Raw genomic sequence first — 22906 nt, 5'->3', positions numbered from 1 at the left:
TGTACAATGAAGACTAAACTTTATATGTTCTAATATACATTTCTTACTCTTTTCCATATTAATTTAGTTTTTTCTTTACCCAACCAAAAAGAGTTTCCATTTCTTGATACACTTAAATCAAAGATTTCACTTCTGGAGAGGCACACACTATTAAAAGTTTACAGAGTAATCCAAACACTCTTGACTTTTTTGGTAGGAACTGCATATTTTCAGGTATAGTTACAAAAACAAAGAAGTTAATTTTCTAACACTTGATGGTTATACCATCACCAATTTAGAAAGTCATATTGGATTAGAGGCTTTTTTTCTTTTTAAACAAAAGCTTATAAAATATCTAGCAAGTGGTTTATGTAGCTGCAATGAAAAAGGATATTCTGATCCAAACTATATTTCTCAAAAGAATTCTATTTCTCAAAAATACATCAACATAAACCTTTACCAACATCAGAACATCTTTTTTGTTTTCTTTTTTAAAACTATCTAAGCAGGCTCATTTAACTTTCAATCACAATGCTCCTAAGTTCTCTGGAACTCTCTTAGCTTACTTCTCCCGCTCCCCAGAACTGGTTCAATATTTCTCTTTTTTTTTTTTTTTTTTTTTTTTTTTTTTGTTGATCAACTCTGGCTCCTTTTTATTCAGGAAGCATACGCTAATTCATTTTATACATTTTTTTTTTACATTCCAGAAATAAGCGAAAATAGCAGTTTTAAATATGTTACAAAGTTGGCTTTGGGGGCTAAATAAGCTTTTCGAGAGAGGACCAGCCAACTGACCTTTTCATCAAAGCACCAATGTATCTTCAGTCTTTTACCAAGCTCTACCACAGGTGTGGCCACCTTGGATGTGTTGTACATCCAAGCCACGTGAAAGCTGTTAACGGAGAGTTGCTGCGAGTCTCTCTGCAAGGCACCAAGAACAGACAGTTCCAGCTTCCTTTCTTCAGACTGAATCAAAATTTTGGAAACTTTTCAATTGCTCTCTCTAAGTAGTGCTCTCTCAGTGTGAAGACTGCTGCTGCTGCTAAGTCGCTTCAGTCGTGTCCGACTCTGTGCGACCCCTTAGACGGCAGCCCACCAGGCTCCGCCGTCCCTGGGATTCTCCAGGCAAGAATACTGGAGTGGGCTGCCATTTCCTTCTCCAATGCATGAAAGTGAAAAGTGAAAGTGAAGTCGCTCAGTCGTGTCTGACTCTTCGCGACCCCATGGACTGCAGCCCACCAGGCTCTTCTGCCCATGGGATTTTCCAGGCAAGAGTACTGGAGTGGGTTGCCATTGCCTTCTCCGCAATATTTCTCTTATACTCTTCCAGACTCTGGATATATGCTATTAAGTGATCACTTTTATTTTTTCTTGGTTGAAATTTTTCCAAGACTAAATCGATAAATCTTGAATTTTTTATCTTAATGATTCTCCCAACTAGTCACCCTTATTCTCTAACATTCTCCCTCAGCAGGCTTATACAGAGGTTTCTAAAGTTGCCTTTTGTTGAAGACATACCCTCTGAACAGCATAAAGAAAGAAGTAAAAGCATCTCACAATTTTTAAAATTAGGGATAACTGACCTTGTGACACTACTTTGTCAACAAAGGTCTGTCTAGTCAAGGCTATGGTTTTTCCAGAGGTCATGTATGGATGTGAGAGTTGGACTATAAAGAAAGCTGAGCACAGAAGAATTGATGCTTTTGAACTGTGGTGTTGGAGAAGACTCTTGAGAGTCCCTTGGACTGCCAGGAGATCCAACCAGTTCATCCTAAAGGAGATTAGTCCTGGCTGTTCACTGGAAGGACTGATGTTGAAGCTGCAACTCCAAAACTTTGGCCACCTGAGGCGAAGAGCTGACTCATTGGAAAAGACCCTGATGCTGGGAAAGATTGAGGGCAGGAGGAGAAGGGGAGACAGAGGATGAGATGGTTGGATGTCATCACTGACACAATGGACATGGGTTTGGGTGGACTCTGGGAGTTGGTGATGGACAGGGAGGCCTGGTGTGATGCGGTTCATGGGGTTGCAAAGAGTTGGACATGACTGAGCAACTGAACTGAACTGACCTTGTGACAATTTTTAGATAAAGATGAAAAAACAATTTACCAGATTTAATTTATATTTCAAACTTAAATGACAGGTTTTAGACTCAAGTAGGTCTTTCTCTCATCTCCCCCATCTAATGAATTAAATCTTGAAATCTCTTTAAATCTGTTTTCTTCCTTTTGCTTCTTCCACTGTCTTATCCTTTGCTCAAGACTTTCATTTCTCATCTGAACTCCCACAATAACCTCTTACATGTCCTTATTCTCCCACTACCTCTTGAGAAAGTCATCTGCCTAGCTGCCAAAAGAATTTAAACCTAAGATTTTGGCTCCCTAGTAACTAAGTTCCCTTTACTATGACATAGAAGATCTGGACATTTCAAGATCTGGTTTCTATGTAGCTCTTAGCCTCCACTACTGCCATTCACTCTCTACTGTGCATTTACTTTAAAATAATTTTCTGTTTTCCTGAATGTTCATTCACACTAGCATGGGTCTGTACATTATAGAAATCATCTTCACCTTACCTTCACTGTGTCTAGCAAATTCTTACCTACCCTTTAAATCCTCAGAGCACAAAACACTTCCTTCTTTATGTTACATCAGTATCTCTGAGGTATTTTTACAGCTGAGAATGCATTTGGTTACTCTTAAGTTTGAGAGGAAAAGTGCCTCACTCAGCTCTGTATTCTTAGCCCTTAGCACAGTACCCATCACAGTAATCTACAGGTGATTAACAAATGAATGCTGAATGCAAAACTGATCTAGAACTGAGATGACAGTTTAATCACAGGTGGATTCATCATGCTTCTAAAGATCTATGTTTGCTTAAATATTTAAATACTTACTGAGTACTAATTTGAGTTGAGGACTGAAAGACTGAATCTGTTTTAAAAAAAAATCTTTCATTGAGATGGTCATATGCATATAAATGTGGTAGAAACTATTGTTTCTACTACCCATGTCACCACCTACAGTCTATTTAAGAATACTTTTGATACATAAAATCATAACCAATTTACTTCCAATAGTTTAGAAGCAAATATAAATGGAAATTTTACTTCAGCTCAAGTTCTCAAGCATAAAGTTTTATAAACTGCTCTTCAAAAGAGTACTTTAGAATATTACTTTTATATGCTCTAATTAACAAATATAGCATTTTTAAGTGCAGAAAATGTAAGACATTAAATTCAACTCATATCAACAGAAGTAATTCTTGGCTGCACAAGAAAGAAGTGAAAACAAAATTATTTTTTACAGTGATAAAATAATGAGGTCCTTCAAAAGTTAACAAGAGGGACTTCCCTGGTAGTCCAAAGGTTAAGAATCTGCCTTACAATGCAGGGAACTTGGGTTTGATCCCTGGTCAGGGAACTATGATCCTACATGCCTCAAAGCAAACTAAGTCTGCACACCAAAACTAAAGAATCTCTGCACTGCAACAAAACATCCTGCATGATGCAATGAAGATCTTGTGTGCTGCAATTAGGACCCAATGCTGCTAAATAAATAAATAATTAAAAAAAAAAAAAGTTAACAGAAGAAAACACCTGTAAGGATGACCCTGAATATCATCCTTGAATGGTCCATACCACAACCTTTGGCAGGATTAATTAGGAAGAAGAAATTAAAAAGACACTAATGAGTCCTATTAAAAGCTAATACTAAATAGTGATGACTTGATCACATATGGGGGGGGGGGGGGGCAGGGGGGACGGTGCAGAAGAGGGGAACATAACTGAAGTTATCCTAATAGCTTAGATAGTATCCAGACTCAGTTTCTCCCAGCTTCCTCTTCCCACCACTTTCTTTTCAACAATGGTGACTACTTCCTACTCTTTATTATACACCATCAACAATTTTGCTGAATAGTTTGTAACAATATTAGTGCCATGGAAATTAAACAAATAGTAATCTAGTAGGGGTACTATGATAGTTAGTGTGGCAGAGAATACCTGTTCACTAAAGGATGTGATTGAAGGTCTATTCCAAATCAAACTTTGGTAATACCTGAAATATCCTTGGAATCCCTCCAGTATTGTAGTGAACTACTAGGCTGACTTTATTTTCTTTTTCCACAACTTCAAAGGATCCTTCTTTCCATTTTGTAATCCCAGTCTGCATACTTCGAATTCTGATAGGGCCATGTATCTTCAGAGGAGACATATTTTCTTTAAAAATAAATTGCTTCTAGCCAAATTAAAAAGAAAAAATACACCTTCACCTGACAGATTCTAAGGAAGAAAAATAAAATAATAAGTTACAACTTACTAGTGATTAAAACAAGAGTTTGAAACAGAACATTTAATGAATCATCATACGTCCTTTTCTCCATTTCCAATAAACTACCTTTTATTAAATATCCTCAAAGGCTCTGATTAGCTGGATAGCACTGGTAAGAAGAACAAATGAAGCAGTCACTGATGTTCAGTGATTGAATTTACCCACCTTTTATTTTTTCTGTACATGTTCTCTCCTGAGCCACGTACCTGAGTCCATTTAGTGTCTAAATTTTGCATTTTGCAGCATTAACAACCATACTGCTGTCACTGTATGACAATTAGGAATACTAAAGATTCCATTCTCAATGTGAGTGCCCATGGCAATATGGCCAACTTTTTACCTTCCTTCATATTCTAAAGGATCTTAAATTTCAAATATAAGTTAAAAAAAAAAAAAAATTCAGTCAGCTGACTCCAGTTTTGAAAATTGAGTTCCTAATGAAACATCAAATCGTATGACCAAACAATTCCTTCTATCAGTTGGTAGTCTAAGCATATCCACATGTATAAAACGTATTATATGAATAAATAATTGTCAGAATAATCAAACTAGTTTAACCTAAACAACTACATTATTAGAGAAAATCATTTATTCTCTAGGGAAAACTAACCAAAAAAAACCCCTTCCTAAGATCCACCTACCATTTATGTTTAACTCTATCATTCCTGCAAAGAATCTTTACCAATTTTATCTTTCACAAATATTTAAATTTCCCAAGTGAACTTCTGATACTTATAGATATGACAGAATGTCTAAGACTCTTAAAACTAGCTTAACAGATGTCAGCAAGTAAATACGATTAAGCAGCAGAAAATGATTATCAAGTAGTGTTATACACATATACGCAAATAAAATTAAAATGAAATTTACGCTACAGCCTTCAAATCTCTAAAAACACGGCCTCTAATACAGATTCTTGCTTATAATTTATTAAGTTAAAAACCATTAAACTTTGCCTCTGCCCAAACAACTCAACTAGAAAAGCTAAAAACAGTAATATACATACAAAGGAAAAACATACTAGATCTAGGTATCAGAAGCCAGCTCCATCACTTACTAACTTTTAACTTACTTTTCCTCACCACTAGTTTTCTCAGCTGTAAAACAGCAATGCTATAGTGTTGAAGAATTAAATGAAATATTGCTAACACTCATTAGGCACTCAATAGACAGCAGTTTCAATATGAATGAAATTAGTGCCCACTTTCTGAATTTATTCCTTGTCTGTAACACCTCTTTCTCCAAAGATCCCAAATAACTTGTTAACAATGGTTACCAACTCACTGCTAAACAGAGGCTAAATAGAGGCTAAACAAGTTACACAAACGATTTAGACAGGCAAAATATGAAAATGTCTGTTCAAATCTAGCCAGCTTTGCCATGAACCCAGCATTACCAGATCATCTAATTCTTCAAGAAAACGCAATCAAATTTTTATGTCAAACTGCCCATTTTAAATTCTGGACAATGAATTCAAAGTTTCAAATCAAACAAAACCCACCTAGAGGTAGCATATAGACTGGAGAACCCTAGTTCAAGGCCCCTAGGTGCTATATATCAAACAGCTAGGAATAAATTTAAAGAGAGATACGAAAACACTTTGAATTGTTTAAAGTATTTTGCATCGTAAGTCCTCTACTATTATTCACTGATCGAACTTTTTGTGTGCCGAATTGTGGCCAGATTTATATACTCTAATTAGCTGGGTGTATGAATCCATCAAAGTAATAGAGGCCACTGTTGTTCACAGATCTGTCTGTTAATGTGACATTTTGTTCCAACCAGTAACTACAAAATCAGCAATGTGTTTGTAATGCTTTTTTTTTTTTTAAAATCCTCAGTCATGTCTGACTCTTTGTGACCTCATGGACTGTAGCTTGCCAGGCTCCTCTGTCCATGGGATTTTTCCAGGCAAGAATACTGGAATAGGTTGCCATTTCCTCCTCCAAGGATCTTCCCAACTCAGGGAACGAACCCACATCTCCTGAGTCTCCTACACTGGCAGGATTCTTTACCACTGAGCTACCTGGGAAGTCTTTTTTTTTTTTTTTTAACAATTAATAATTTAGTGCTTTATTGCTTGGATATAGCCTTGAGATTTTTTCTACTCTGTTTCATAGCACTGCCATGAATATGTGATCCCTCTTCTACTCCAGTTGTCCATGCCAGAAACATGAGTTATCTTTAACACCTCTCTTGATGATTATTAGTACTGGACTGGAAATGGAAGGTAAAGTCGTCAATTTAACCTCTATATGCCTTCCAGACATCTTCATAATGAACTTCAGATTAACTCACATCACTATCCATAAAATCATTTAACAGCTCCCCATGCGGGCTACAGTTCACGGGGTCACAAAGAGTTGGACATGACTGAACAACTGAGCACAACACAGCACATGCCCTCACAATAAAATGTACTCATTCACATGACATAAACACCATTCATGACTCAGGCCCTGCTCACCTCTCTAACCCCAAGAGACTCTCCAAATTCAGCGATCTAAACAATTTACAATTTTCCTTAAAAACGCATATATTCTCATGCCACTATACCTTTGCATACACTGTGGTCTACATCTGGAGGATTTTTTACCTACTCTCCCCATCCTCCACAACTCCCCTTTTAAAATTTTCCTGGCTATAAAATCAAAACTCAATTTAGATATTATCTTCTCTAAGAAGCCCTTTCTAGCTATCTTTCAATTATTCTCTCATCCCATATACACACTGAGAGCATTTAATGCTTTGCTCTTCTGCTGTACCCTGCGTTTACTCTAGTAGAGCATTTATCACATTGTATTATAAACTACCTACTTGCCCCTTTGTCTCCCTCTTCTATGTGGGATAGAAGACAGGCCCAACTGTCCTAGACTTATCAGTTGGGGTGTGACAGATGCTGAGAAGCCCACCCCAGTGTTCCCCACAGAGAGCCACCTAATGAAAATGGAAAACTGTTATTTGAAGACAGGGAATATGTTCTTTATCTTTGCATCCCCAGGAGGAGTGTCTGGCACACAAGAAACCACCTCATTATTCAAGAACAATAGATCAGCACAATCAATTTTATCATTTTACAGTTAAAATATACAGCAGCAGATACTAGAACCATAAATTCCTTTTATATGGCCAACATAGGATTACATTTACTAAGCTCTTTGCAGGAGCATCATTCTGTGCTATATATCTCATTCTTCGAAAACTATTTCCAGGCTTTTTCTATGTACATCTGAATTTCTCCTAAATGCAAAGCTCTCCACATATCAATGAGAAAAATCATTTATGAAAAACAAGAATATGCAGTTGCAGAATGCATTATTAAAACAAAAAACATTAGTAAACGTGCCTAAACCAGGATTCATACAATCTACTGCTCAATGAAGAAACTATACTTCAAGAGGCCTATCAAATTATCTCATCTTTTCTTATACATTTAGGATGCCAAATTATAAGGGAATAGTTAAAACCCCATTGTCTCAGTGTCTTCCTTACAGATCAAAAAGTAAATAAAGGACATTGACCTTGAATTCCTCCAACAAAAACATATTTTAAAATATTAGATTATTTAACAAGATTTGGAGATAAAGATTTCAAAGTTCAATAAAGTATGGAAGAAAAAACTTTATTGGTCACGTCTGTTTCCCTCTATAATTCTCTCTACATGTAATACATGATTTCTCTGGATGAAATTCTCAAATATTCTGATGCAGAGTTTTGGCTAAGTATATAAAATTTTACTTCAGATATTGAACATTTTCTTAACCATTTCTACTAGTAATCTCTCTCTAAGAGAAAAAGCCTAAAAGGTACAAGGCATAAAATTGGCAGAATCAATAAAACTTTTTCTTAATGTCTCAAACCAGTCCATTGTCTGCTCTTGCATTAAATGAGTTAACTGTATTTACTTTTGCACACTGATCATATTATCAGACTTTGCCTTACTTGGTTAAGAGAAAAAAACACTAAGTTTCCCTTCAAGTATCTAGCATGATCCAGTAACAGTTCAACTTTCTATGAACCTAACAAGGACAAGGTTTCATTAAACTCTGTAATGCTAATTCACTGTTAAAGTGATATTAGGAAGACAAAGTAGAAGAAAAACCAATTATTCTTTAGGTACATCCAAAGAGATTTGCTTTTCCCTAAATTTCTTCACCATTTTTGAAATCACTACTGAGCAATCTGTGAAAGCTCAATAACATTGGCAAAAATGTTTTTATACCCTCTACAGTTATTTAAATGTTCTTATTTCAGGTACTGCTTTGAAAACATTCTTATGCAGAGGGTATTCTGTGGTTTAAGAAAGCATGCTAAAGCACAAAAATTACTACTACAAAATAGAAGAAAATGGTCAGTTCTTGCTAGTTAGCATACTCTTGGAAACATATATATCCAAAATAAAAACATTACTTACTTTTCAGAGACTTTTACTGAAATACCCTATGTAATAACAATTCACCTTTATTCTGATCCTTGTGCCAAAGGCAATGCACTCTTCTTGGGGAACTACTCATATTCTGCAGCTATGCCAGTTCTCCAGGTGCCATCAACTCAGCTAAAGAAAATATAAGTGTGCCTTTTTTAAAAAAAAATCTCATTTACAAAATTACAATTTTCAAAAAGTGCTCATTTACACAACAAAGATTAACTCTCTATTTAAAAATCATAAACTACTGAAAACATTTAAAGTATAATGCTCAAGATACACTTGTACACATACCCCACACACACGCACATGCACACAGACTCAACAACTTTAGGAATATATCTGCTGTGCAAAATGAGGGACTCCCAGAGCCTGCACCTAAAACAACTTATATCTTGGTTTATTTATTCATGTTACATTTTGAAACTGAGAAGGCAGTGAAATAAACAGTATTTCTTTTGTTCACTTTATAAACATTGTTACATATCATGGTTTTAAATCTTAAAATATCACTTCCAAAAGATGTTGATACAAGTTTCAAAAGGTGGGTAAACGTGGTTCTTACGTTTCTTTCAAAACTAAATTCATGGGCTTGTTTCTAAAATTTAGGCCTCTTAAAAGCCTCAACTTTCCCTGAAGTTCTGCTACCCAAACACGTCTCACTACCTTCTTGACTGTTACCATCAACTCTAAACTCCTTTGTTCACTTGGTAAAAAATCATTTATTGAGTTACTCCAATTTGGTGGCACTATGGTAGGGACACAAATGTGAAGATGACACAGTCCATGTCCTCTTTAAGAGATTCCCCAGACTTTCCTACATTTGTCTTTCCACTGTCATTTAGGCAAAAAAAATCTCCTCATCAGCGTTAGCCTTGTTCTTATTTATTTGAAAGTCATTCATCACTACCACCCTAATTCAGAAACATATCACTTCACTAATCTTTCCCACCTGATATTTATTATGCAACATTTACCAAGCACAGTATGAAGCACCATACATGCAATATTTCATAAGCTTCACAATAATCCTGAAGAACAGGGATTATTAATATCACTAATTTACAAATGAAGAAACTGAGGCTTAGACAGATTAGGTAATTTATCCATGGTTACTTAGAGTCAGTAAGAGACACACCAGAACTCATATTTTTAACTGCTACCATACTGCATCCTTGGGGCTTCCCTGGTGGCTCAGAGGTTAAAGCGTCTGTCTGCAACGCGGGAGACCTGGGTTAGATCCCTCTGTCGGGAAGATCCCCTGGAGAAGGAAATGGCAACCCACTCCACTATTCTTGCCTGGAGAATCCCATGGATGGAGGAGTCTGGTGGGCTACAGTCCACAGGGTCGCAAAGAGTTGGACACGACTGAGCGACTTAACTAACTATAGTGCATCCTCAAAGGTTCGTAGCAACCACTTTCCAGTCTTCATTCTCTCAAGATTTTTCTATCCAACAAATCATTTATCTTGTAATAACCATTTCTAAGGACTTTTTTTAATCTCTTACCAACTCAGGTGGTGCTAGCGGTAAAGAACCCGTCTGCCAACGCAGGGGACATAAGAGATGTGGGTTTGATCCCTGTGTTGGGAAGATCCCCTGGAGGAAGAAATGGCAACCCACTCCGGCATCTTTGCCTGGAAAATCCTATGGACAGAGGAGCCTGGCAGACTATATAGTCCATGGGGTGGCAAAGAGTCAGACATGACTGAATTGACTTAGCACATCAACTAAAGTGTGCACTAGTTCTCACCTCAACTTTCTCTCTCAAGGGGAAGGGGGAGATGGAGGGGACCTGTCTTATTATTTTCTTTTTTACTCCAACAAAACAACAGGTACTTAGTAAATGCTAAAATACTTGCTGCTGAGGCTAATTCCCCTCCCAAACATTAAAAAAAATTTTTTTTTAATTTTATTGTGGTAAGAATACAAAACACGAGATCTACCCTCTTAACAAACATTTAAATGTACAATATAGTATTGTTAACTATAGGCACAAATGCTGCACAGCTTATCTTTAGAACTTATTCATCTTGCTTAATTGAAACATTCTCTCAAACATTTTAACAGTTCATCACTACCTATCAAATAAATCCAAATGCTTCTGTGTTTGGCACTCCTATTTTTTAATTTTCTATTTCTCTACACAAGTTTTGTTCCCCACACACAAATCATTAAATTTTGGTATTCTCTTCCATAACCACCACCAGCAACTTACTTAAACATGAAATTTTACTTAATGTATTTTTAGAAACTTCATCTTTACTGGTCTCACAGTTTAACCTGTTGTGAAAACATGTAAACCACTGCTTTGATTTCTAAGGGCTTTCTTTCCTAAAATGAGCCATAAAACTAATGCACAAAAAGATAAAATTGTGTGGCGGCTGAAAGTAAAAAGAGAAGTTGACCTCAATGAAGTTTTTCTCCAATTCAAAGAATCTAAAATCTGAATGATTCTGACCTAAGAACGGGTAATATTGCCCAAAGAGGGAAACTCTTTGTTTTTTTGCATCCTTTGTCTGCGGACTGTAAAAAGGTGCTTGTCATCAGATGACAAAAATATCAGTAAGCTGGTGTTTCCTAAAGACATGATGGTTCTTCTAGCAAGCTCCAATTTACTTATTCATTTCAACAAATTCTTGAGAAATAGAAATGAAATCATTTCTAACCCATATTCTAGTAAAAGATAGACTTTAAATAACTACACAAGTAAATATATAATTGAAAGTACTGAAATATGGTATAAAGTTCAGGGCATGGTGAGAAATTATCACAGGGTACCTAATTTAGGATGGGGTAGGGGGATACAGGTTAGAGAGTATCAAGAGAAGGCTTCTCTAAGGAAGTACCACTTCAGGTGAAAATTGAAGAATGAGTTAATTGAGAGATAACCATGCTGGAACAGTCCAGAACCACACATGCAAAGGTTCTGTGGTGGGAAATAACTTGGTGTAACTAAACAAGTGAAAAACATTGTGGCTGGAGTTTAGTGAGGGAAAAGAAAATGGTGCAAGATGAAGTGGGAAAGAATAAGGTTATGCAGAATCTTACAGACCATAGTAAAGATTTTGAATTTTACCCTAAATGTAATAAATATTTAGTCACAGGAAATCCACTGAAGGTTTTTAAGCAGACAAATGACATATTACTGCTAAGTGGAAAAGTGATGTGGTTTGTTTGGGTTTGGGGAAGAGAGTGACAAGAGCAAGAATGAAAGAAATTAGGAGAACCAGATAGGAAGTGATTCAGCTTATAACAACAATTACAATAATAGCTAATACTCACTGGTAAAAAAAAAAAAAATACTCACTGGCTATTTATTTTATGTGGTGTGCTTACCATGGTTATTTCATTTAACCCTTATAGCAGTCCAACAAGGTGATCATTCCCATTTTACAAATGAGAATATAAGGAACATTAAGTCCAGGTGAAAAAGTGTTGTGGCTTGAATTACAAAAGTGATAATGAAGATGTATAGAAATAAATCCAAGACACATAATGGAAATACAATGAATAGAACCTGAAGAGGGTATAGATACATGGGATGACGAGAAGGCAAGAATGGTTTTCAAGGTTCTAGACTATGTAAATGGATATACTACTTAATAAAATGGGATACTGGAAGATAACACATTTAGGTATGGAGAGAAGACTGGTTTCAGGTATGTTCTTTTGAAACTCCTAAGGGAAAAAAAAATCAAATTAAGATGTCCAGCAGACAGTTGGGTATTTAGATTTTGAGCAGAGAACAGAGGAAACACACTGGATATAAAACTTCTCAAGTCCTCTATTGTCGTTAAGTCACTAAGTCGTGTCCAACTCTGCGATTCCATGGACTGCAGCACACCGGGCTTCCCTTTCCTTCACCATCAACATACAGGTAGAATCTAAAGCTTAGGGTGGAAGGGAAGAGTAAAAGGAGAACAATACTGCACCCAGATATCCATTTTATTCCATCAAACATCTCTCACTATGATCACCGATTACTTTGATGTCAACAGGCTTTTCAGTCCTTACTTATCTTTACCTTTCAACAGAATTCAACATTATTGGTTAACTTCTTTCACCTTTTCGGCAAAACTTGTACTCCTCTATCCAGTTACTAAACAGCAAGCATCTCTCAGCGCTCCATCCTAGGTCCCTTTCCTTTCTAGCAATGCACTCTCCTCAGGCAATTTCATCCACATCCATGGCTTCAATTACTATCAACATGGCAGATAATGTCTATATAAATATACATATATATATATATATATATATACATACATATATACACATACACACATTTATCTATGCACCCAGCTTACAGCTAAGCTCCAACCCCAGTATAATCCAATTGCCTACCTGACATCCTGTTAAGACATCTCTTATAGTTAGAGGCATGTCAGACATTGCCACCCCCAAGAGGCATTTACACAGAGCCTAAATTTCAAAGAATTACAAAACCACCCACAGATCAACTCTCTAGACAGAGGATTTTGTCATCAATTATTATTTCCTTTCACAGATCATGACCTAAACTAGGTAAACCTGACTACCTGATTTGATGGCTAGAGATGGGGAACAACCAAAGGCACGAAAAAAAATATAATCCATGCCTCTGAGTGAAAGATGACTAGGAGAGAGGTGAAAAATAGCCAAGAAAGTGAAACAGTATCATATCCCAAGGCCCGATGGACATGCGGCAACAGAAGTCACCTGAAGAGATAGCAGGCCTCGCAAAGAGGCGAGTGACGGACGACAACCCCCAGCCAAGAGGGGCCAGGTTCGGGTCGCGAGGGGAGCGAGTGACAGTAAAGACCCGGTCAAAGGAGATGAAAAGCGTGGGGAAAGCCAAGTGGAGTACCTGTGAAGCGACAGGGGGCGTCGCGGGAATGGGGGCGGGCAGAACAGCAGCCGGCGAACTCCAGGAGAGTGAACGCCGAGTGGGCGGACCGCACGGGGCGAGAAGGGAGGGGGGGGTGCAGGGTAAAACGGCTCCGTTGAGACGCTCGCCGTGCCCGCCTTACCTGTGCCTCTGAGTCGGAGCTTTGGACAGGCCTGCCGGAAGCTCGGAGTCCGCGTGAAGGGGGAGGAGCTGGGGGTCAACAAGGAAGGGACACCGGGCACGGAGAGGGGCCGCTCACTCCCCCAGTCAGGGAGAGCGGCTGATGGCGGGAACTGTAACCACACGCAAACACGCACGCACGCACGCACGCACACCCGACGCGACCAGGAGAAGCGCGTGCGCGTAAGCCTGGAAACCCCGCCCTTTCTACGCCCTCTCCCCGCCCCAGTACCGGGCGAAATCTCGCCGAGGTAGCCCCGCCCCTGCCCTGACGGTAGTACGCACGCGCACTTTCTACTTCACGCACTTTCGCCTGCCTACCATTTCCCTCCTACAGAGTCCAGTTGGGCATGCGCACTAGTTGTCCTCCCGGACTGCCTGGTTTTTCCCGCCCTTCACTGGCCTCCGGAGGGAGGTCAGAGTTCACGCCCCTCTCTGGAGATACCTGCTCCAAGCCAGGGATGGGGGACACTAGCAGGGGGCGGGTGTCCTTCTGGTCCTGAAGGGACAAAACAGACTCGAGGATTGTTAACTCCAGGAACTGCGGGGGCGGGGGGGGGGGGGCGGGAAGAGGGTGTGTGGGCGGGGTCAGAGGTGAAAGGTCAGAGGGCTGCGGAGGGGGCGGAGCGAACCGGAGGCGGATGGCGGCTGCGACGTCTCGTCATTTTCGGCGGCAGAGGCGCTGAAGCTGGGACGCGGTTTGGCGCGTCCGGCGGTGGGAGGAGAGCGGCGTCCGCTCCCAACATGCACAGTCTGGCGACGGCTGCGGTAAGTGGCTGAGCTTTCCGGCCTGGGCCCCAAACCCCTCCTCAGCCCCGCGTTTCGGCCTTCTCTCCTAGCTCCCTATGGCAGGCCGGGAGTCCACCAGCCCTCAACCCGCGAGGCCCCGGCCCCCCTCCTCGCCGACCTTGGCTCTGGCGGAGCCGGTCCCCACTCTCCCCGCCGACCGGCTCTCGCGGCCTCTGGCTCCGCGTAGCGCGTTCTTTTCTGGTCCCGGGGCCTGGTTGCGCGGCTGGAGCGCCTCCCTTGCGGCCCAGAGGGGCCATTCATTGATTCATTGCTCTACCAACAGTTTTAGGCCGCCGTTTGCGTGCGGGCGTTTGCGGGGGCGAGGGGACTTCCGAGGTGCATCTGACACTCCCTGCCTAGGCTCGTCGCGGCGGGGAGGAAATGGCTTCTAGCTCAAACCACTAGCTTTACAGATACAAAATCCGAGACCTGAACAAGTGACTAGTTAGGATGTCTGACTTACGGTTCTCTGCGTTTAAAACCTTTTTTCACATCTCGTTTTACCAGCGTGATCTTTGACCAAGAAAAACAGTGTAAACTCCTAATAACCATGCACTGTGACTCAGGGTAGAGTCTGCCTGCAATGCGGGAGACCTGGGTTCGATCCCTGCGTCCGATCCCTGCGTCGGGAAGATCCCCTGGAGAAGGAGATGACAACCCACTCCAGTATTCTTGCCTGGAAAATCCCATGGACGGAGGAGCCTGGCAGGCTACACAGTCCGTGGGGTCGCGGACACGACTGAGCGACAAACACACACACAAACACACACAACCTAGCTGAAGTAATCCTGCGGTTTCCCGTTTTGTTGAAGTAAAACCCAAACACTTTGCGTTGCCTACAAGGCCCTACCTGAGCGTTTATGTTCCTTACCCGTGTTTTCAGTCTCGACTTTCACATTGCTCTGCAGGCTGCAGCTACAACTGGCCACCGTTCCATCTCTTCTACTTAAACTTTTCCCAAGTTTTGCTTCATTTACTTGTTTGATATTTGTCCCCCTTTTGAGGTCAGGGACAGGGATCATGTAGATCCTGTTTACATGGTTACTTCAGTGCCAGGACAGTTCCTGGCTCAAATATTTTTGCTGAATGCCTGGATATTGATGAGGGCGGTGACAACTGAGCGAATAGCCGTGATGGGCAGACAGGATCATGTGATTTGAGCATACTCTTCTGAATGCTCATCCAACTTTTTTCAGTTGCATCAAGGCGAAGTGGCTTAAAGAGAAAATAATATACTGAAGTTTCATTACCAGGTAAAATGACATAAATCCTCAACAGAGGACAAAAATTAAATTTAACAAAAGTTAAATTTAAAGTTTAAAAGTGAGTTGGTGTGACTAGGTTACAGACAGCCTTGTCATTGCCAGGGCTAGTGGCGTCTCTGCCTCCTGGCACCATGTTTCTAAAGTGTTTGGAACTTTCCACAGGCTGAGATACCTTTTATATAATCTCTTAACTAGGTGACTGCAGTTTCTCCAGCTTTTTTGTTTCTTCCACACTTTACATGTAATATGACAGTAAAGAATCTGCCTGCAATGCAGGAGACCTGGCTTTTGATTCTGGGTCAGGAAGACCCCTTGTAGAAGGGAATGGTTACCCATTCCAGTATACTTGCCTGGATAATTCCATGGACAGAGGGGTCGCAGAGTTGGACAGGACTCAGTGACTAACATGAGAAGAAGCCAGTCAGAAAATGAGGTTGCTGCTGGTTGGAGGGGACGGTTTAAACAATTGTAAGGTTGACTTGTCTGTGTCTGAGAAGCTGATTGTGATTTCTCTAGGCTTTGATACCAAGCTGCTGTTTCCCTTGTGCCTCAGCAGTCTCTGCCTATTCAACTTCTTTTCTTTTCAGTTGCTCCCTAATACATCTTTCAAACAGCCATTAGAGCTCTGGTTCATTACTTAAAATATTTAATGCATGTTTCTTCAGTTAAATTTACAGTGACTTACTTTTATTAAGAAATTGAACTTCTGGTGCTTTTTTCACCTGTTTTGCTGTTTGGACTACACAAAATCTCTAAGCTCATTTGTACCGCTTATTCACTGGAATATTTGGTTAATGAAGAGACTGAAGCAAAAACAGTTGAGCCACCCCTTTCCCAATCCTTTAGTGCCTTCCTTTAAGCTAAACTGACTGTATTGTTCTCATCTGGGTAAAGGGACCCTGATGGTGTATCAGTTCAGTTCAGTCGCTCAGTCATGTCTGACTCTCCAACCCTATGGACTGCAGCACACCAGGCCTCACTGTCCATCACCAACTCCTGAGCTTACTCAAACTCACGTCCATTGAGTCGATGATGCCATCGAGCCATCTCATCCTCTGATGGTGTATATTCCTCACTAAAAATTGTGTCAATAAGACATGCAACAGTTCCTGCAATAATCTAAACTGCTTGAGAAGATGCTTACTTTTTGTCTAATGATGAAAATTTGTATTTGTGTATACCTTTATTTCTTTTTTAAATTGCAAATAAATCATGACTTCATCTAGGGAGATAGTAATATCAAAGGAGAATGTGATCACATATGAATGTAGTATGTTATTCACTGATTGGAGGAATTGAGATCATTTGGGATATATCTTAAATTTTTACTCTTTTAGTATTTTATTATGCCAGTAGTTTCAAGTAGATCAGACTCTTTTCATTCTTTACAGAATATTTCGTCCTAACATCTTCATTATTGCCATCACAGAATATAATTACATTCTCAAATCTGACAAATAAAAACAGAAGTACCACACAGGATTGTATTAAATAAGAATAAGAAAGTGCTCAGTGATTGACTGGGTTTATTCACTGGTTAAATGACTTGCTCCCAGGCTTCAGCCTTGGGACTCTAATTCTTGTGTCAGCAAAGTAACAAGTCACTTGCTATGGACCTTGAGGTTTTCTTCAGCTTAATAGAACCACAAATTTTCACATATACCATGGGTCTTCTGTAACGAATGTTATGCTAGTGATCTAAAACAGCCAAAGGTAAGCCTTTAGGAGATGCACTGTGTATGCTTTTTTTAAAATTTCCAGTGGCAGTTTTAACATCCTTAAACCCTTGTTTTTTCCTCACTTTCTATGTAACCAGCAGCTGCATTAGTCATTTCATATCTCTTTGTTGAAGCAGTGCTGGACACCCAGATACCCTCCTCTTTAGCAAGTAAAAAGAACATTATGCACTCTGAAGTATCTAATTTAGACACTATCTCCTTCTCCTTCTTTGTCTCCTATTGAAGATTTAAGCAAGTTGTCCAAGTTTTCTTTGTTTATTCACTTCCATTTTTAAAAAGTTATTTTGAAGAACATTCTGGCCCTTCTTTTATAAAGATAAGAATATTAAGCTAATTTTGTATTTCCCTTTGACACTGTTAAGAAAGTGAGTTTTCTTACTGTATCATTATATAGACACCAAAAGCCATGTGTTGAGCCTTCTCCATACTTTGGAAAATAATCTTTATTTCAGTCTAATTCCATTTTGTATTCACTGTCACATATTCATTGATAAGATAACCAACAACTGTTTTTTTGGCCCTTGAATGTTAGGCTTCATTGAAAGAAAAAATTTTACTTGAAATAACATTTTCCACATACAAACCAATAGACAGGTAAGAAGAGAATGAGTCCCTCCTGAATTTTGATAGTACAAACTTTTTTTAAACATTTTTTCCCTTTAATCTATTAAAAGAAAAGGACTACTGACTTTAAGCAGGTTATATATGAGCATATAATTAAATATAGTTGATCTTGTTTCTGATCTTGAAAGTGTTGAGGATGATAACTAAAGTCCAACTCAGACTTCTAATAGATGACTTTGTTTCTGGGTATGTGCATTGATCCCACTGTTTACTCATATCCAACTGCAAGAGAATATCAAGGTTAAAGTTCTGTATTGGGTTCTTAAATATTAAATTTATTCAGCTTGGGATATTTGTGATTTCAGTCCTGTGGACTAAGTAGGTTTCACTGATTCTAGAGACAAATATTAGTAGACTAGATTTTAAATGTAATTCTGCCATATACTTGCTTATGTGAACTCCAATAAATTAAATCCTCTGAACCTGTCTCCTTTTAGAATTTTGAGAATAATTTGAGGTAATCCACAGTGACTGGCACTTAGTATGTTCAATAAATATTGCCTCCTATTAAAAGTTCCTAGAAAGGTCAAACCTAGTCTATGGAGGGCTGAATGTGGGATTTACTGAAAGAAGTATAGAGAATTTTGGAGGATAATGGAGCGTCTGGTAATGTATCTTGATTGTAGTGGTGGTTACTCGGCTATATAGATATCTCAAAATTCATTGACATGTATACTTAAATGAGTACATGTGAAAGTTTTATTGTATGCAAATTATGCCTCAATAAAAATTGTTTGGTAGCCACTTAGTCTCTCACTTTTAACTAAAGAAAGAACTGAGATTTTAGAGGCAACTAAAACTTAATTATTTAATATAGTTCCCTCATTTAACCAATGAATATTGAGGCTCAGAAAAGTAAATGATTTATCCTAGGTCACACAATTCTAGAAATGGCAAAACTTTTGAAACCACTTCTAGCTCCCTATCTAGTGTGCATTCCCAGTTAGGTACCTGTGTTGTTACTTACTAATTGAGGTCTTTCTGATTTTTTTTTTTTTACTCTTTTTGGCCACACGCGAGGCTCAATCCAACGAAGAATTGAACCTGGGCCCCCTGTAGTGGAAGTGCAGAGTCCTCTAACTACTGGACCACCAGGGACATCCCAGGGTCTTTCCTATTCTTAAACCTGATAAGTAGGTGCTTAATCCTAGGTCTATTAATGGATACAGGTAGACTCTATAAATTCTTTGTAAATTTTAGGTAAACGTAAATCACATGCAAGACAGTTTACAGTTGTGTATTTTTCTGAGGAAATGATCCAGAAATTACTTTTGATTCAGAAATTGCTAACCTCTGCTCGTGTGGTAGTGTTCTGCTGTTAGTGCGTTTAAGTTAGGTAGTCTCCAAAAGGTGAAAGTGAAAGTCGCTCAATCGTGTCCAACTCTTTGTGTTCCCATGGACTGTAGCCTGCCAGGCTCCCCTGTCCATGGAATTCTCCAGGCAAGAATACTGGAGTGGGTAATCATTCCCTTCTCCAGGGGATCTTCCCAACCCAGGGATTGAACCTAGGTCTCCTGCATTGCAGGCAGATTCTTTACCATCTGAGCCACCAGGGAAGCCCCAGTCTCCACAAGGTAAGTTAGATGAATTTGGTTCTCTGTCATTGGGTGCTATGTGCTAGTAGATTGAGTTTGTATCAGCCACAGCCTCAGTGGTATATTAGTAAATTATAAATTAGAAGAATTACAGCAACTGAACTAAGAATCTTTAGAGGTGATCTTTAAATAGAGAACTGGAGGAGGGTGGAAATCTGCTGACTGTTTACTCTTAGTTCCATCAGCTGTAAAACAAGGGTGATACCATGCTGTTGTGATCATTCAATGAAACCATGTTTTTAAGAGTACAATTCAGGGCTTTCCTACTGGCTCTCTGGTAAAGAATCCGCTTGCAAGTGCAGGAGACACAGGTTTGAGAACTGATCCAGGAGTATCCCACATGCCATGGAGCAGCTAGGCCCACAGCTGGTGTGCCACAACTGTCGAGCCTGTGCTCTAGAGCCCAGGAACCACAAGTCCTGAGCCCCCATGCTGAAACTACTGAAACCCAAGTGCCCTAGAGATTGTGTTCTGAAACAGAAGCCACGGCAGTGAGAAGCCCCCTCCCTACAACTAGAGAAAGCTCACGAGCAGCCAGCAAAGACCCAGCCCAGCCTAAGTACATAAATTATTTTTTTTTTTAATTAAAGTACAATACAGTTCCCTCTCTTTCCTCATCTACCCTACTCTCTCTTTTACATCCCATTCCCTTTTAGGAAGTCATCAAATTTCAGATTCTAATATTTTTGTGAAAGGTGTACCTAAATAATCTTTGGGCTTCAGAAGGAGAGGCAGATGCATTGGGCTTTTAGTTAATATTGCCATCAAGATCAAGTGAGGACTTCCCTGTTAGCACAGTGGATGGGAATCCACCTGCCAGTGCAAGGGAAACTGGTTCGATCCCTGGTCCTGAAGGATTCCACATGCTGTGAAGGGTCTGAGCCTGCGAGCCACAGCTACCAAGCCCACATACTACAACTATTAAAGCCCACAGACGTAGAGCTCCACAGCAAGAGAAGCCACTGCAGTGAGAAGCCCGCCCATTGCAACAAAGGGTAGCCCCTGCTCACTGCAACTAGAGGAAGCCCTTCAAAGCAACAAAGACCCAGTGCAGCCAAAAATAAATAAATAAAATTAAAGATCTAGTGAGATGCTAGAGTTGTGCCTTGGGATTTTATTCAGGGATGATGTACAAAGTATTTTATCAGTTGTCTAGTAATATAAATGAATATGGAAATCAGTGTGTAATTAAAAAATAGGGAATGCCCTGGCAGTCCAGTGGTTAGAACCCAGTGATTTCACTTCTAGTTCCTAGATTCAATCCTTGGTCAGCAAGCTAAAGATCCTGCAAGCCTCAGGGTCAAAAAAAAAAAAAAAAAGGTGGTAATATTTTTATTCTCCAAAATAACTAAATTTCATTGAATGTTAAAAAATTACTTGTTGATATGTTGGTAGAGGTAGGGAAGGGGTGTGTATATTTGTGTGTGGGTGGGTGTTGGTGGCTAGCACCAGCTAAATTATGCCTATCTGAGCCTTGATTTGACATAGGGAATTATGTCAAACTGTTTAATTGACCCTTCCCATTACAGTGATGGTTATTAAGTACCTCAAATCTTATTAAGTAGAAAATTTCTCTTAGTATCAGTGATATTGGGTGCTGGTTGTTTATCACATTCTGCTGAACTAACAACAGTAGTATTTTAATTTTTGTTTGTGGTTTTTGTGTATTGCCTATTTCTATTGTGTAGGTCACAGGAAATAGTTTTCTGGAGAGTCGTCTTTAGATTAGACCTAATCTTAAAGGAAGTGAGGAGCAGCATTCACAAAGCAGTGAAGAGTATGGATTTTGCTGCCCAACCACCTGAATTCAAATCCTGGGCTTTGCCACTTAACCTTTAAATAACTTCTCTGTTTCCTCATCTATGAAATGAGAGTGGTAGTGATAAGTATTTTTTTAAGATAGTGCCTAATAGGGTAAGACCTATGTATATGAACTCCCACTTTCAAAAAATAACTATATTCATCCAATAACATAAGTATTCAGTGGGTTTAAACTAACTTCTGCTGTTAAATCTGGGGCAGAATTCCCCAGGGGTAATGAAAAGGAGGGTCCCTACCTCAGCTATTTTCTGGTACCAAACTGCCCTCACTGCCTCCTTCTCCTTGTTAGAGTGGCTGCAGAGCTCCTCTCTAAGCTTGTACTTGAGGGCCACATTACCACCCACCTGACCTCCCAAGACCTTCTAGAACTGACTCCCAAAAAAGATGTCCTTTTCATCATAGGGCGCTGGAATGCAAAAGTAGGAAGGCAAGAGACACCTGGAGTAACAGGCAAATTTGAGCTTGGAGTACAGAATGAAGCAGGGCAAAGGCTAACAGAGTTTTGCCAAGAGAACGCACTGGTCATAGCAAACACCCTCTTCCAACAACACAAGAAACGACTCTACACATAGACATCTACACATGGGCAATAACGAAATCAGATTGATTATATTGTTTGCAGCCAAAGAGGAAGATGCTCCCTACAGTCAGCAAAAACAAGACCTGGAGCTGATTGTGACTCAGATCATGAACTACTTATTGCCAAATTCAGACTTAAATTGAAGAAAGTAGGGAAAACTACTAGACCATTCAGGTATGACCTAAATCAAATCCCTTGCGATTATACAGTAGAAATGAGAAATAGATTTAAGGGATTAGATATGGTAGAGTGCCTGAAGAACTATGAACAGAGGTTCATAACACTGTACAGGAGGCAGTGATCAAGACCATCCTCAAGAAAAAGAAATGCAAAAAGTCTAAATGGTTGTTTGAGGAGGCCTTACAAATAGCTGAGGAAGGAAGAGAAGCAAAGGAAAAGGGGAAAAGGAAAGATACACCCATTTAAATGCAGAGTTCCAAAGAATATCAAGGAGAGATAAGAAAGCCTTCCTCAGTGATCAGTGCAAAGAAATAGAGGAAAACAATAGAATGGGAAAGACTAGAGATCTCTTCAAGAAAAGTAGAGATACCAAGGGAACATTTCATGGAAAGATGAGTAATAAAGGACAGAAATGGTAGGGACCTAATAGAAGCAGAAGATATTAAGAAGAGGTGGCAAGAATACACAGAAGAACTGTACAAAAAAGCTCTTCATGACCCAGATAACCACAGTGGTGTGATCACTCACCT

The 22906-nt window shown here is 39.5% G+C and overlaps 2 protein-coding genes across 13 annotated transcripts in view; one reads left to right on the top strand and one right to left on the bottom strand.

Annotated features, from left to right (window-relative positions):
- Positions 1-15576, bottom strand: part of USP37 (ubiquitin specific peptidase 37) — a 90504-nt gene extending 74928 nt beyond the window's left edge. For 3 of the 12 annotated variants that reach the window (XM_065930573.1, XM_065930584.1, XM_065930585.1), the window contains exons 1-3: positions 13746-13908; positions 8725-8865; positions 4038-4261 (exon numbers count right to left, since the gene is read on the bottom strand). In XM_065930573.1, the coding sequence (XP_065786645.1) occupies positions 4038-4193 (156 nt within the window). In that variant the 5' untranslated portion in view covers positions 4194-4261; positions 8725-8865; positions 13746-13908. Of the gene's footprint in view, positions 1-4037; positions 4262-8724; positions 8866-12499; positions 12630-13582; positions 13599-13745; positions 13909-15443 lie in introns of those variants that run through there. The other 9 variants (XM_065930574.1, XM_065930577.1, XM_065930583.1 and 6 more) reach the window with 9 other exon arrangements.
- The window catches only part of CNOT9 (CCR4-NOT transcription complex subunit 9), a 30377-nt gene continuing 21860 nt past the window's right edge, over positions 14390-22906 (top strand). Inside the window, exon 1 of the mRNA XM_065930587.1 lies at positions 14390-14551. Within this exon, the coding sequence (XP_065786659.1) occupies positions 14528-14551 (24 nt within the window). The 5' untranslated portion in view covers positions 14390-14527. The remainder of the gene's footprint in view (positions 14552-22906) is intronic.

The sequence above is a fragment of the Muntiacus reevesi genome, chromosome 3, assembly GCF_963930625.1.
Source record: "Muntiacus reevesi chromosome 3, mMunRee1.1, whole genome shotgun sequence".
Taxonomy (NCBI): domain Eukaryota; kingdom Metazoa; phylum Chordata; class Mammalia; order Artiodactyla; family Cervidae; genus Muntiacus; species Muntiacus reevesi.
The sequence above is the reverse complement of the archived record's forward strand: the minus strand, read 5'-3'. Positions and strand labels throughout refer to the sequence as shown.